General features: G+C 38.8%; 1 protein-coding gene across 1 annotated transcript in view; it reads right to left on the bottom strand.

The window, feature by feature from the left end:
* Positions 1-775: 775 nt before the first annotated feature.
* LOC117394271 (partitioning defective 6 homolog gamma-like) overlaps positions 776-16,836 on the bottom strand; it is a 58,081-nt gene continuing 42,020 nt past the window's right edge. The window contains exon 3 of the mRNA XM_033992390.3: positions 776-3,300. Within this exon, the coding sequence (XP_033848281.2) occupies positions 2,309-3,300 (992 nt within the window). The 3' untranslated portion in view covers positions 776-2,308. The remainder of the gene's footprint in view (positions 3,301-16,836) is intronic.

The following is a 16,836-nucleotide window of genomic DNA, read 5'->3' on the forward strand; positions in this document are numbered from 1 at the left end:
CCGTCACCAGTTTTAAATCAGACAACCAATAAACAAAAAATAAAATGTGTGAAAACCTGGAAGTAAATTGTGATGCCAACAAATTAAAGTTTTTGAAAGTGGGTGTAACGATTGACCTACAAATGCTTGAATGAAATTGACCTTTAAAAGATACCTAAAAGCCAGACAGGTGACTCATTGTTGTATGTGTTTCCCAGGACACTTTTCCCTTAACACGTACATTTTAGCTTTTCGCCATATATCTGATTTCTCACAGAAATAAAAACAATTCTACAAAAATGGACTATAATACATTATCATGCCATTATAGTTATTACTGTTATTGTTTGTAACAGGTAAGTCATGGTTTATATGCAGACATACAGTACTCTACAAACCTTGTATGGTGGTACTAAAGAATCCAGCAAACTTTGAGACACATTTGTTATAAATAATAAAACCTTAAACGATACACTATTTCTTTCCTTAACATTAAAAGGTTACATTTAGTGATGAAGACTGATTAGGATCCTGACTATGACTGTTTCCTACCAGCAAGTGGTGCTGTCCTCAATGATAATGAGTGGAAGAGTTCCAGCCCTTTCCTTAATTGTGCTAATCTATATAAAAACCTCTCTCTAGTGCTACTTAAATAAAAAAAGAAAGATTCCAGCTCAGTTCAGCATTCATTTTCTTTTAGCATTTAAACAACAAAAGCAGAAGCAATGTGGTTTTTATATTGGGTCTACGTTAAAAAAACAGGCCGGTTTCAAGTTATTTCTTTACAACCCCCCCCCCCCCCCCAAAAAAAAACTCCACAGCCATACTTCAGAAACAGCAGTAGAAGCCACCTAATTGCACACCTCTGCCTTAGGTGAGGGAAGGCAGTTTGCCTTATTGCACAAGGCGTTTATACCCAAATGCAATTTGCATCAGTTTTTGTTATATAAAATATTTGTTACAAAACTAGTAACAAAGACATTTGAAGATTAATTTTAAAGGACAGGAAAACAATAGGCAACATTGTTTGTTACCTGTGTGGTCCAGTGGTTAAAGAAAATGGTCCCTGGTTCAAATCCCACCTCAGCCACTGCCTCATTGTGTGACCCTGAGCAAGTCACTTAACCTCCTTGTGCTCCGTCTTTTGGGTGAGACGTAGTTGTAAGTGACTCTGCAGCTGATGCATAGTTCACACACCCTAGTCTCTGTAAGTTGCCTTGGATAAAGGTGTCTGCTAAATAAACAAATAATAATAATACTAGTTATGTAACATAAGCACATTTATTTTCCTTTCATGAAAGAATATGCAAATACGCATTATGGTTAAAGCATGTGATGTATCTGGCCCTTTGAGTTTTTCTGGCGTTCGGTCATTGAAACCGTTTAGTTCCGACGACATGGAAAGCATGATTCCGTGTTATATGTTCAGCATCAGCAGTAAAACTATAAGAAACTAAATGAATATGACGAATGTGACTGCCTTCATCAGTGTTATACCTATTGTTTAACCTCAGCATCAATATGTGTAAAGCACTGTGCAAGAGACTGTCCCAAACATCAGGAAATGAAGAAAACATTTCATTCTATTTTTTCTTCAAATAATTTCTCTCCTTTTACATTTCTGCATAAAAACATTAAAACATTATTATAAATGGCTGTTCTTGATCTGACTAATCAGTAGTAAATAGGTGGCAGTAGTATTGGTGTACAATACAGTACTGTATTCTTGTGAATAGAGTAAATATAATTATGTTCTTGATGGTTGCTTTTTTTAAAAGGGCTATATGAAAATTAGCATGAGTGGTTATTTAAATACAATGCGTCTTTACACGACTTACATTGTTTTCCCTGTGCTACTCCCTGTAGCTACTCAATCAAACTTCAAAACGTAAAAAGGCAAGTTTCAAGCACAAAACTTTGGTAATCCCTTAAATTAAAACACATACACAAAATGTGATTGGATTTCAGCAGAGAGAAATCATATGGACGCTGTATTGTTTGATTAAATTCCATGTGCAATTAAGAAGCATCTACTGTATATTTTAAAATGAAAACAATTCTCAATTTAAGTTTACAATGGACTATTGGGAATATCAACCATTATAGCAGCAAAATGTCCTTGGAAATCACAAAAAAGGTCAAAACCTGTTAATCTTCTCCACAGGGAAATTGTGGTCCCCTCATAAACGGGAGCGCCAACCCACCTCTTAGCTTTAAATTACACAGTGTACATTTTTTTTTATTATACCTTAATTATTGTCTCTCAAATTTGATTTTCTGTAAGACAGACAGAGGAGATACAAGAATTAAGAGCATCCACAAAAAAAATTTAAAGTGTGATAACGGTGCCGTCCTCCTCCACTCCTCCTCTGGGCAGGACAAGGCTGTGTCTGGGGTCTGTCCTCAAGCTATTGAGGATTTTATGGAGGCTGCCGTTGCTTTCCCTGCTGATGGATCCCCTGTTGCTGTGGTGCTGGAGAGAGAGTTCCTTGTGCAGTCTGAAGCTCAGGTTGTTGTTGCCGTTGCTGGGGTGGGACTGTACAATAGAGGTGGAGGCGTTGGAGATGGTGGAGGGAGGCCGTGGGGGACTGGGTGGCGTTGGGAGCTGGCCTCTGGAAGAAGAACGTTGGGACAGTGGTTTCGGAGGAGGCGTCGCCGTTTTCTTGGGCTGCTTGAGGCTGCTCTCGATGACAATATCGGCCTCCTCGTCGCTGTCCATGTCGTCCGGGTGGAAGTTCTGAAGAAGGTGCTGGTTGAGGCCGGAGGGGGGCGGCAGGCTGTGGTGGCCGGTGGAGCTGCCACTGTCTGTGGACTGGCCCGAGCTGCCGGAGGTGCAGCTGCTGCGGATGATGTTGTTGCGCTGGTTGACAGGCTTCACGGTGATGATGAGGTTATGGCTGTTGGCTATCATCATGTCTGTCACCTGATCCAAGGTCTTGCCCGTCACCTCAATGCCGTTGACCTCCAGCACCTCGTCGTTGACCGCCAGGAGCCCCGTGCTCTCCGCCAGCCCGCCCGGAACCATGCGCGAGATGAAGATGCCCGGCACCTTCTCCAGACCGTGCGGGGTGACCCGCACACTGGTGCCATCCCGGATGTAGAAGCCCAGAGGCTTGTCAGAGCCGTGGCGGTAGAGACGTACCCGTCGGTGGGTCTCGGGCAGAATGTCCACATCAATGATAGAGGACACAGGACGGAAGTCCTGTGGCATGCTGATGCTGATGTGCGGCCGCTTGCGGTTGACATCGTTGCGGAGGGTCACCACTGCTTTCTTCCGCCTCGTCAGGGTGTTGGTGCCGAAACTGCTGTAGTCGACTTCCTCTGAAATACAAAGAATAGAAAATTCTTAGAATAGATACCTATGGAGGTGTCCATGAGTACTGATAGTCTGTGGATTCATATAAAATCAGTCATTTATCAGAATTTCCAGTTACATTAAACTACCATTTACCATTATTGAAAATAGAAATTATGGATCAATATCACCAATTCATTCAGTATTCAGATATGATATAATCTCCTTCTCCTTTATCATAGCTTGTCATAACTCGTACAAGTCTAGGGATATATTTTGCTACTTATCTCAACTTGAACAAGCAATTTGTTATACATTACACTAAAAATAATTACAGCATTTCTAGACTTCGTTTTCATAACCATAGTACACACTTAAAATTGTAACTGTTTTTGTCTAAATTCTGAAAATAGGTACAAATATATAGTAACAAAATGTAAAGCAAAACAAAAACAAAAAACGATTCCAAAAAGGCAACTACAGTTTAAAGTTCTACATATATTTAATTTCTACACACAAAAATAAACAAATAAAAAGTAGACAGTGACTCTTAAAGTACTGTGAAACACACAAAAAAGAAAAGTAATTGGAAATGTTCTGAAATGGCACCACAACAGCACCACTCCCTGTGCTTACACAGCTGCTGTCTATAGGGCTGCCTGCCAGGTGAAATACCAGTGCTTAGCCAGATAAAATTAAATAAACAAGCACATTCCAGAGAGAAGCAGACTTGCATTGGGCTGGCCTCTGCACATCTGAAAGTGTGCTTATTCTCTCCTCTGGGGAGTTGTGGAGCAGTAATTGACAGCTCTGGAAAGCACTTCAAAAGGCAAAATTACTTCCACCAAGGACAGCGGCACTTCAGGCATCTTGGGAACCAGGCCAGAGGATCATTACATCAAGAAGTGTCGTTCCTCCGGCCAAAAGTGGGCTTAGCTGCTTGCAAAGGTACAGGCAGAGAAGGCACCCTACTGTGTCCTGGACTGTGCTGCTTACTTGCAACTTTCCAGAACTCTGTGTGTCCAGGGTCAAATCTCAGACTTTTTTTTTCTCTGCTTTCCCTGAAGTGTTTGAAATCAAAAGCATTACACTACATGTACAGTTTTCATAAAAAAAGTTAAAGATTCTTAAGTTAACTCTTAAGTCAAGGTTCTGCCTATTGAAAAAAGTACCAGTGCTTTTCTGGGTCGACTACACCACAAATGATCTTTTAATGGTACTGACTCCTACATGATCAATGGAATGACAGCAAAACTCATATAGCTAATCAGATTTTTTTTTTAGCCTTGTCTTTTACTGAAACACTGCATTTTTTTTTCTTTGTTTGTGCAGCTGCCATGTTGAGTTTCAGCAGAGACACGTGAGTGAAGTCACATGATGAATAAACTCAACTTGCCAAAAAAATGCACATGGTATGTCATCTTCAGTTACTATATGATACATTTAAATGTGTATTTTCGAAATTAATATTTTGATTACATTTTTACCACAAATTTTTATCGCGTTTCAAAACGTTTGAGATGATGATATTTCTGAAACAGTCGTTTTTTTTAAAAGGGAACTAAAACTAAAAAAGTCAAAATTATGAGCAATGTGATTTCTACAGAGGGAAATCAGAGAATCAGCTGCAAGTCAGACGCAAATATGCTTATGTTAATGCTTTGCAAGAATGCCCTCAAAATGATATGTTTACCTCGAGATGTTGGAAGTCTCGATTTAAGGTTGATATTTATGATAATAACTTGCGTTTAATTTTGAGACACGGAGCAGGTTTTTGTTCACCAAATGCAGCTCCTCTATCTGCTGTGGTGAGGGTGTATAAATCACTGAAAGTGAATATAACAAACAGGACTGGTAGGATATCAGTATGCTCTTGTATTTACCCAGCTGTGCGGGAATGCACCGGCTGAGTAAGCACGCTTTAGAATCACTTCGGAGACCCGACACTTTGTTAGGGCAGCTAACATCCTTGGTTGGGAGCACTAGTTTAGGCGCCTGTACCAGTGCGGCGACTGAAGCCTCTACTGGTGGAAATTGAGCCAAACCCAGCTTCTCCTTGTCATGCAGGCTGTATAGAGCATCCATTGAGCGGGAAACAGCTGGAGCTGTAGCCGCGTGACTCCAGGAGGATTGTACCTCGAAAAGAAAATCCGGGTGCACATGGAAGAGGCAGCAGGCTCATCAAAAATGGACTGTCTCGTCTCATCTATAGGCCAGGGCACCTGCAAAACCACAGTGGCCTTCTTAATCAGTGGCAAAAGCTCTGCTGGCAGGGAGAGCTTAACCCTTTGAGTAGTGAGTTCTAAAATGCACTGCCGGTGTCGTAGGAAATAAGTTTTCCAGGAAAAAAGTTGACCGCGCAAGCGCAGTAAGGCAAAAATAGACAAAAGTAAGGCGGGGCTACAGTTTGATTAAAGGGTAGGTTCACTTCATGGCTTTTTATTTTTTATCTGGCCGTTTTATTTACTAGACTGTGTATATTGGTGCGTGTTTGTGCCACTGTCTTTTCGTATGAACTTTTAAAATGTGTGATCGACGCCCTTTATACGGTAAAATGTTTTAAATCCCTGTCTTTTTATGTTTCAATAACATCGTTGTCAATCAGATGTAGTTTATGTGTGATCGCGGAGATTTATTTATATATTACATTATTTTACACGTCAAAATGTTGTCAATCTTTAATCAAAATTAAAATGTTTCAGTAATATAATCTGATGACATGCTGCATCCATCATATTAGTATGACAAGGTCGTATTTTTACATTTTAATATTAGTATAGCTGTAACTTTACTACAGTTTAGACGTAGCAAAACCAAGTATATACAGTACCTTGATTTGTCTGCATGTCTTATGTTTACTTAAAAAAGGTTCTAGGTTTAGGGTTGTGGTTTTTAAATTGGGATAGGGTGGAGAAAATTAACCACAAATAGCCAGACGAAAGTTGTTTTTTTTTTTTTTAGAAAGGAATTGTGTCGTGTACTCAGGTTGGGAATTAAAAAAAAATCTCTCATGTTGTTTGCGCACAATACATTAACATAAATGCCATATTCTTCGTAAACGTGACAATTGTATTCCTTGCAGTAGTATTAATAAGGGATAAGATTTGTACTATGTAAAAAAAAAAAAAAAAAAAAATGTGAACACAGGGAGAACATGCAAACTCCAAACAGACAGACCCCTGAGGCCGGAATCGAACCCAAGACCCTGGAGCTGAGGCAGCAGCGCTTATTCTCCTATTATCCTAATGCCTTTATATAGTTAGTATTTTATTAGTATTATTAATGAGATTTGCGTGCATGTCTCTGATTGCAGTATACACAAAGATGCAGTTTTAGTAATAATTTGAAGCTTTAAATACAAATGGGAATATGTGTTTAGAATAGTCATGTGCAAATAGTTCAGAAGATTACATTTAAATACAAATGCATTTACATTTAACACCACATCTGCTTTACATTACACTGTACAGTTCATTTTAAAATACATTCATATTCGTGTATACCCGCCTAAAAAAAAGGCGCAATTTGTAATAACTTGCTACTCCGCTAGCGTTACTGCATAATCGATCTGTAAGTATTTCTTTGAAACACTACCTGTACTTACCTGCTGTCCATACTGTAGTGCTTCCCAAAACAAAAACACCTCCAGAAATGCAAAATAACGTCAATACGTAACACATTTTGCTAGTTAACGTTTGTTACACAATCAGAAATGTAAATTTACATATTCATTTTAAATTATTTATTTGCTGCTAATATATATTACAGCGATATTCACATTCCCTTATCTAGCGTAATATTGTCGAATATATCCGATCTACATGTTAAATGTAAATTATACGTACAAAAGTCATTTTAAATTATGCATTTTTGTTAGGCTAATATATCGGATCTAAAGCGATATTCACATCATCTTATCTGGCAGCATACTGCCGAATAAATCCGATCTACTAATTGATATAAATTATACTTACAATCATACAATTCATTTTAAATTATTTATTTGCTGCTAATATATATTACAGCGATATTTACATTCCCTTATCTAGCGTAATACTGTCGAATATATCTGATGTACATGTTAATGTAAATTATACGTACAAATGTAATTTTAAATTATGCATTTTGTTAGGCTAATATATCAGATCTAAAGCGATATTCACATCATCTTATCTAGCATCATACTGCCGAATAAATCCGATCTACTAATTGATATAAATTATACTTACAACATTAATTTAAAATTATTTATTGTTCATTAATATTTGATCTACTTATTTCCTGGCTCGATCTACATATTTCCTAGCCTAGGCTCGTTTACATTAGAAACAATGGAACCTCCCCTTTAAATTCTAGAGCTTGATCAACTTTTTTTCCTGATCTACTTTTTTCCTGGGACACCGGTCCTATGGGAGTGAGGTCTTCTGCATGCGCTTGATTATTAGGAGTACAGCGTACAAATAAGCTGAAAGCTATATGGTTTGTATGTATGTAATGAATACTGACAAAATACAGACACATAATTTTTACCGTAAATAAATAAAACTTAAAAAATTTTTTTTTTTTATTTAGTCACAGAAAAAAGTTTTGACTAAAAAATAAAAAAATATGTATGCAATAAACAACATGGTTGAACAACCACAAAAAACACGTCCTAACAAAAAAAAAAAAGGGTGAGAGAGCGCAACATGAATAAATCATATCCGGGTAAACAGGTTTGGCGGAGGGAGTGAGAGTGTCTAACGCTTCAGCGTATGATACTCCTTGAAGCATGGAGCAACACACAAAGCTTGGTGCCGCCTCTTTGCTGGACGCCTGTCACTTGATGCTGATGGTAAATATTCTTTGCTTATGTCTTCACTGACACACTCAATGACATGCGATTCAGTGGAAGAATTGTATGTATTTGAATTTAAATCGGAATCTGAATTCAGTATTATTTCTAATACTTCTTTCTTACTGAGCAATTTTCGCCAGTGTACAGACACCGCAGACATTTTTGTGATGGTTTATTGTATGTAATTCAGTCAATATCTGGCAGAGGGCGCAAGAGACCAATAAAAGGTGTTACAGAAACCTAGTGTTACAACATCATGTGATCAGGGGTTTTGTAGGCTCAGTAATTCAAGTTTAAAGTTGCAGAACGTACCGGTACGTTCGTACTCCCTAGGGACCAGAGAGCAGTGAACGTACCAGTATGTTCGTACTTCTCAAAGGGATAACCACAAGGGGTGTGCTGTCTGACTCCACCTCCTCAGAGGGGAATGTCAGCTCTTGTTCGCCATCCTCCTCAGAGGCGGCGATGGGACATCACATCATACTGCTGCCAGTCTGTGCTTGTAGCTCATGTAGCTGCTCTGCAAGCAATGTTCTCTGATGGGAAACAGCTGCCCAGAGTTTCTCCAGCTGTTTGGAGTCCACTGATCTCTTGGATCGGTGACTCTCTCTTCTTTGGAGAAGGAGAGGCAGAGGAGGATGAGGAAGACCATGAAGACAGCTTCTTAAATATAGTTAGCTTAAAATGATTTAATAAATACATGTGCATTTAAAATGGTTACAATTAGGATTTAAAAATAAAACTGTAGACATTAGGTTTGCATTTTATGTTGCACGTCAATGACTGGGAATAAAACAACAGCTGTAGTGGGTGTAAATTAACACTAGTTGCATTGTACATTTATATTGTGTTGGTTTTTGTTTTGATGCCAATACTGCAGCCAAGACTGAACCTTATGCAGGTTCCTTTTCTTGTTCTGTAGGAGTGCCAGTAGTGGAAAGGAAATCTGGATAGAACAGTGCAACTAAAATGTGACCCGCAGGGCACACTGCATCTGGACAATCCAGCAGTGCTTTTGAGTCATCTCTCTTCTCTGAGGCAGCAGGGTGCTCTACAGTGGGAGGCCTTGGCAACAGCAAACAAGCTGGGGCTAGCAGCAGAGGTGAAGTGAGCAATCTTTTAAGGCAGGTTCTTATACATCATAAAAATAAAAAATTAACTAATGAGGTATTTCATAACAATACATTAACAATTACGTTTTGTAGAAAAGGGTTCACATTGGACATTAAAACAGTTTCCAGAGGAACCCTGGGTCTACAAAGTTTGACAACTGGGTGGGACCGATCGACAAGTAAATGGTTTCCTGCCCAAGGCCACAAAATGATCTTACTGGCTAAAGTGTGATTCAAACCCACCACCACCTTGTATCCTTTTGCTCTAGTCTAGACCAAACATTAAAGTACTCTAGTGTACTGTAACACATAGCAAAGAATGAACAGGTTTTTTTCTTATGCCGGCATCAGTATTTGCTGTCCTAAAACAATTGCGGTTTATACAGTAACTTAGCAATTCTTGACAGTATACTCGCTCTCATATCTTGGCAGAATGCAGCGCTGTTCTTAACTCGGCTGGGTGAGTAATTGTGAACACTCTGATCAAAGAATAAAGATGGTCGTTTTGAAGGTAGCCAGATGGAATGCTGTCCTTGGGAAGTCTGGCAGCTAAATGATGAAACTTATTTGGTTTATGGTGTTTAAAACGGCCACAAACCCACACACACGCAATCCTTGCCTGAACGCACATGACCATTCCCAAATTACACTTGAAGAACTCACAGGTGTATGCTGTTGCCTAACAAATAATTGTGTCCAACCGTTTTATTTATAGAAATCAGGGGTATTGTAGAGTTTAATTTTAGGAGGGACACCTTCCACATCCCTTTTACCTTTTTCCACCAAGAGATATTCAGAAAGGTAATGCCAAAAGTTTCTTGTATTTTAATCTGACAGAAAGACTGCTAAGAGAGCTATTAATATCAAAGTTGAACTCAAGCCTGAATAGAGGATCAGCTGTAAAGCTTGAACTTGTCAAAATAAGAGTTCATAAAGCAACTTGTTCCAAAAGTAAAGGTACAGCTAGTGAGACATCAGTGTTTTGTGTCACTAAAAACTGCTGTTGAGCTCTTCCACTGATCTAAAGGAGCAGCTCTTCTACCTCAGGTCAGTTAAGAATCTAAGAACGCTTATTCAAAGTATAGCTAAAACCTATAAGAAATAATGTTGTAAGTGCAACGTTTGTGCCTTCATCACTGTACTGTATGTGGTGGTATTATTAGGTAGGTGTGCCCCCACCCCCTTAGGAAAGGGGCCAAGGTGTGAAGCCTTGTGAAAGTTGGATGGTGGGGGATTTTCCAAAGGAATAAAAATGGCAAATATATCGTTATTTATAGAATAGTCCTGTGAGGTTGTGGCAGAGTGTCCCGCCCCTATTTATTATTATTTGTATTTGTTTGCAGCGCGGATAAAAGCACCGCGTCTTTTGGTATTGTTTTTTATATTTATAATTTAAAAATCTGTGAGGATGCGTGGCTGATCAGCTACTGATTATTTAACTAGCTGACAGTCATGCATCCTTGCCAAACGCGTGGAGACTGTGGCCGAGGGGTAATAAAGATAATTAACAGCTAGTTAACCCCTCGGCCAGAGTATAAGAACCTGCAGCTGTCCGTGTTGTTGGGTGTACAGAGAGGAGGTATGGGGAGATAGAGAGGGGACAGAAATTAACAATTGCTAAAACGTGCTGGATTAGCCAGCATGACACTTACTTGTTTGTCTGTTTATTCGTTTGGCCCTCGTGCCCTTTTGTTTTTGGTTGTTTTGTTCAAATCGTTTGTTTTGTTTATTTAGTTAATAAAAATCAGCTGAACGCCGTTGCGTTCAGTTTCACCAGCCCATTCATTGTTTTGGTTCAGTTACTTCCTGGTCCGTGACGTCACCACACCTCACCACTGCGAGCCATCCTGCCACAGAGGTGCTGTAGGAATATCCCCTTTTGGGTTAACATGTATATTTTCTTTCACTGCATTGCTTCACAAATCTGCAGGAAACAAATTCAAATGCAACACACTAAAAAGTCAATAAGGTTATATGGTTCTTCCAAGTGCTGCAAGGATAATAATACCTTCACCCCTTGCTGTGCTAGAATGGAGATATCAGTCACAGGGTTCCCCTACTCTGTCACGTGATCAAGCCGAGGCAGTCTCCGACACATGGAATTCCTACAGACAGCTCAACAGGGACAGGCCAACAGGCAGCTATGGAATGCGAGGGCCGCAGTTACAACTGTGACACTGCCATTCCCTGCCAAATCACACAGACAAATGAGGGGGTTCAAAAAGAACTGATACCCTTTTTTTGTTGTTTAAACTATGTATTTCACACAACCAAGATCTGATTAAAATGAAACAAAAACATCCTCAATACTGAAGTCAATACTGTAGGTGGTTCAATATTTGGGTAAAAATAACTATTATACTTACTCTCAGGAGGACAGGCACCAAGGCCTGTTGCTAAAAAAAAAACAGCTTTCAGGCTCTTCCCCAGTTGTAAAGTTTGATGGGTCTTATCAGTGAAATTAATATGCCACATCTGAACACTGTGAATGCATGTTTGAGAGAAGATGGCAAAACAGCCCAATAGTACAAAGAGATCTGCAGTGCAGAAGGTTGTGTATTTAAAAGGAAGCCCTCACCCTCTGTTGACTCAGCTGTGAACAGGCCCTTTTTCACATTCTTACATTACTACAGGTATACAAGTCAATGGAATTTCTACCAGCTGGAGGAGACCTAGACTAACCATTCTTGATTTAGAAACTAAAAGTGTGGGAGGAGGGAAAACCCTCCACAACCTTACTGGCTATGAAACCGCGAGATGTCCTGATGGAGATGTCCTCTGTTTATTTCATTTGTTTTTTGTGCAAGCCTCCACCTCAGCCATCTCTACCCTTGCAGCTACTCCTTGGGCTTCAGTTTGCCATTGTCCACATGGCCAGGCAACTGTCCCTCAGTGAACGCAAATTCTTATCCATAAAAACGTACTTAATCCGTTTATTTATTAGTTATTCTCAAAAATTTATACTTATTGGATTTAGTGGTTTTCATGCATGTTGTTGCTATCCACCTGTTAAAACATGACACAATGATACAGTACAAGGAATGTTACCAACAGCTCTGCAGATTTGTTTGTCAAATGACAAAAGCTGCCGTGTGAATGTGCTGCTGTGAGAGTGCAAGGCTATTTGTTGTTTTTGGTGTGGCCGGGAATAATCGTCCTGATAAACAGAGGTTTCGAGTACCTGCAAATTGTGTCTCCCTCCTTCATTTTCCACCGTACGCTACAATATCATTTTGGGAACAAAAATGCCAATATTCGTTATAAGGTGAAACACAAATAATGCTCCTAATCCCAGTCCCTGACAACCGCATTATAACGGGGTAGCACTGTATGTATTGATTTTTGGTTTTAAGCGATAAAACACAATAAAACACCCCCGATACAAAAAAAAAATGAAATTGGTGGATAGCCAATAAACACCGGAAAACACTGGAAAAACTGTGGGAATGGTTAATCTATTCACGTTGACTTTAACCTTTTCCCATAAAAAAATAAAACCTACTACAAAAATAATAATAAATACATTTCCCAGTGCTGCTGTCCCGCCTTCCTGACTTGTATCTATCATTGATTCGTTCTGAAGACTTTAAACCCACCCCAACTACTGAGTGACAGCACATTCCTACATTTGTATTGGAGACTCTGCTTGCAAGATTTAAAACAAGATTACAAATCAGGATGGAGGATTTAAAGCTGTATTACAGTTAAGACACGGAGGACTTAAAACAGAATTGTGGTGAAATGTAAAAAAAATGCCTACACACAAAAACCCCAGAAGAATGTGCCCGTGACCATAGGGATTTCATTGTGGAAGACAGCAAAGGAAAGAAGGTACAACTTAAGTGGGCAAGTACTGTCGAGTCACTATACATATTTTGACAGAAAAAAAATAATCAAGCATTTTGGAAAGTAACCGAAAACACTAATTTCATACAGTAAAAGCCCAGAAAAAAACGATTTACATAAAACCCGAAAATAGCTAAAAATAAAGTAGAGAAAAATACAATTAATAAAAACAGAAAAACAGAAGCCCTATACATATATATATATATATATATATATATATACACATTTTATATATATATATATATATATATATATATATATATATATATATATATATATATATATATATATATATATATTATAATCCAAAAGTTATGGATGTTCTATAAAGCTTTACATCTTTACATACAAGAATATAATTGTTGAAGGAAATCAAATTCATAGAAATTTGTGAATTGTGGGCATCTCCCGTTTCAAAATGCTGAATAAGTACTGAGGAATAGCATGTACAATCTGGCTACATATAACATTATTTCATGGGTTTGAGACGCCAGCACAGAAATACTTTGATTAGCGTAACCGCTTGCCAGTCAGACTTGGTATTCAGCAAAGCAACTGCAGTCAAGTTATTTTAATTACAAAGTTAGCATCCACGTACATTTCTCAAGATAAAACCATGTAATACAATTCACTCATTAAATTCAAATGATACAAGCACGGGGCTCCCACTCCAATCCTTTAAAAGCAGTTGAATTTAATTAGGAGAATGAACTGTGTGCTTCTGAAGGAGTGTAATTCTCTGCATTACTAAGGCAAGGGAGGGGTGCTGCTTGTAAAGAAGAACTTTTCTATGCCAGTTGAAACCACCAATGTTTCGCCACCAACTGAAAAAATGCCTTGTTATGAATGATAAAGCTCAAAACAGTAAGCAATAAAATTGTAAAATGGGCAATCCTTTGCAAAACATATTCCCAGTATTTTTTGGCCGACACATGGCTTCCAGCCACAAAAATCTCAGTTTCAGTAGCAGTTATCCAAGCAAGAGCCAGACGCTTACTCTGCAGTTTAAACTCAAGAAATGTTTTAAATAAATAACTGTTGCCAATACAGCCCCCTCTGCCAACCCCTCCTAGCACATGTTTTCTTTTTTTCTTTTTTGTAATGCCTACAGACATGACAATTTACTGCAAACAAATACAACACAGGGAGCACTTCTCATAGATATGCAAGTTGTTGTGACAACAACAACAACAACAACATCATGTATTTTCTTGTTTTATATCGGAGCTAGAAAATATGGTAAAAAGAAACAGATGGCCACCATAACCCACCTTTGCGTGTCCTGTCAAGAAGCAAAATTATCAATTGCTCACCAATTTCTACTTTCAAAGAAACCATGATCTCTTAATACTCTTCCCTCAAGTTCAAAGACTGCTAAGGCTTAGCTAGACTTTACAGCAGACAATAACATCAGCTCTGCTATAAAGGTTCCCCTGGCAAGACTGATCTCTCACCCACCTGTGAGGTGTACATAACCTAATGTTATTAATACGACCTGCCTACTGGCAGGGTAGACTGCAATGGAACATTTGGACCACTTCAAAGTGACATCAAAATTAGGCTTGGCACACTTGTTCTAAATCGTTTGAAAAAAAAGTGCAATTACTAGCAAATACCAGGAGACTGTACACATTACTATAATTGGTGGGCATAGTTAAAAAAAACTCAAACCTAAAACAGAATTAAATTGCTCTTTTCTTTTAGCTGTTTATTCATGTTTCTAACAGAAATTGCTATGTAGTGAAAATGCTGGCGACTCAAACCTTCAACAGAGAATATCAGGAAATAGAATAAAGACCGGGAGATACTGTGTTTGTCCCTCAGATCTGTCACTGACCTTGAGTCATCCAAATGTGTAATATTATTTTGACGATGACAGTTATTTTCTAATTAACAGGTGGCAGGCATTGCTGTTGTCTAAAGCCCTTGTTTCTGTTGTTGTTGAAGTAGTCTTCTTATCTCTTAAGACAAAGCTGAGCCAACCAACTCACATGCTACATGTAACCCAAGCTGGACTGCGTCCCAGGACTCAACATGTATGGTAAAAGTGATTAGAGAGCCGCCCAACAAATCCCTGAACTTTGCTCCCCCCCCCCCCCCCCCGTTTAACATTTTGGAACCATTTACAAACAATTCACAATTAAAGCAACAATTGTTACTGTAATTGTGACTTCCAAATATTTTGTTATCTGGAAAGGATTAAACTGGATTAAATTGCACCTACAGGCCTTTCAAACAATGATGTTTTGGGAAGCTCTGTAATATAATCCCAGTATCACAAAGGTGTACTGTTACCACACACAGTTTCTGCTAAAACAGAAGGAATATATTTGAGGCCCCTGTAGAGTCAAAACCTGGACATGTTTAAAATACACACGCATGCACCTACAAAAACTATGCTGAGCAGACTCTGCTGCTCTTCCAAAACAGCAAGTGCAGATTGAGAGCCTAACACCACCCCAAAGTAAGTTTACTGTGCTTAAATATTTTTGTAATTAGTGCCTGCCCTCCCACCCCCTCCCCCCCCAAAAAAATCACACCAAAACATCCATCAACCCTTGCTTTCCATTTCCACAGATAAACCTGCATGAGGGTATGCGGTAGTAACAGAAGTTGAGTCTAAAGGGAAGAGACAGCACATTACTAAAAATGGACAAAATCTATACATAGGCAATTCGTTTGATATCACAGAAATGAATTTCAGGCCTTACTTTCTTTCTGCAAGGCACAAAGAAGGAGGTCTTTAAAGGCTCCCTCCAAATGTTTTCAATTGTGTTTCCTCAGCACTGTGTTACCTCCCCCCCCTTCATTACTAGCATGATACTGTAGAAGAAACATCTGGGACAAGTTAAATGGTTGCATAGCTGGGTGGTGTAGTTTTTCTTTCTTTTTTTGTAATGATGAAGTTCTTTTTTTCCCTCCTGGTACTGCTTGTCTTCAGGCCCCTGAACAGAATTAAAATGGAGGAGATATTGCTTGTTGCCCCTTCCCTTCAATGGAGCTATGAATCCAAAGCAAGAAATGTGATGAGTGTACTACTACTTCCTGACAAAACCTAATCAATACTGGGCCTAATTTACTAAGCTTTTGCTCCACTGCAAACTTTGTAATAATCAAAAACAAAACAAAACAAGATATGTCATTGACATAATACACTGCCAAGGATACAAATAAAACAAAATACGAGTCAGAGTCAATCCAAAAGTAAGTTTCCACTTGTCTAAAATAACAGAACCTAAATCAAAACTGGGTGAGTGGAGCCCAATATATCTCAGCCAATCAAGAATCAGTTACTATAGTCTACATACAGTATGTGGATCATGGATCACTTATTGTAAAAATTCTGGTGAGTGGATCTTAGTCTAATCTTTCACCACAAGCTAATGTGGACTCTGAGAAACGGACATGCCAGGTATCCCTGCAACTGGATGAAGTGTTCTGAAGAGAGAGAAACTGCAAGTGTCAGGATAACAAACCTTTGCTGTGTTCAAGAGATTTTTCATTGAGCATTTTAGGACAGTAGCAGAAAATCAGGGACAGGTGGTGTCCCTTACTCCAACCTCAATGAAGGCACCACAACACACAGTTATTTAAACAGCATGCTGTTCAGATTAAATGACTAATTCACACTGCAACTGTATTTCAATGCCCCATCCTAACTACAAACATGGAACCTGGTCTACAGCAAGCTCAGTTGTGAATCATCCATATGCTCTCTATACCAAATGTTCTGAACAATCTGGACTGTCCCTGTTTGTAGCCATTAT

Source organism: Acipenser ruthenus, chromosome 3 (assembly GCF_902713425.1).
Source record: "Acipenser ruthenus chromosome 3, fAciRut3.2 maternal haplotype, whole genome shotgun sequence".
Taxonomy (NCBI): domain Eukaryota; kingdom Metazoa; phylum Chordata; class Actinopteri; order Acipenseriformes; family Acipenseridae; genus Acipenser; species Acipenser ruthenus.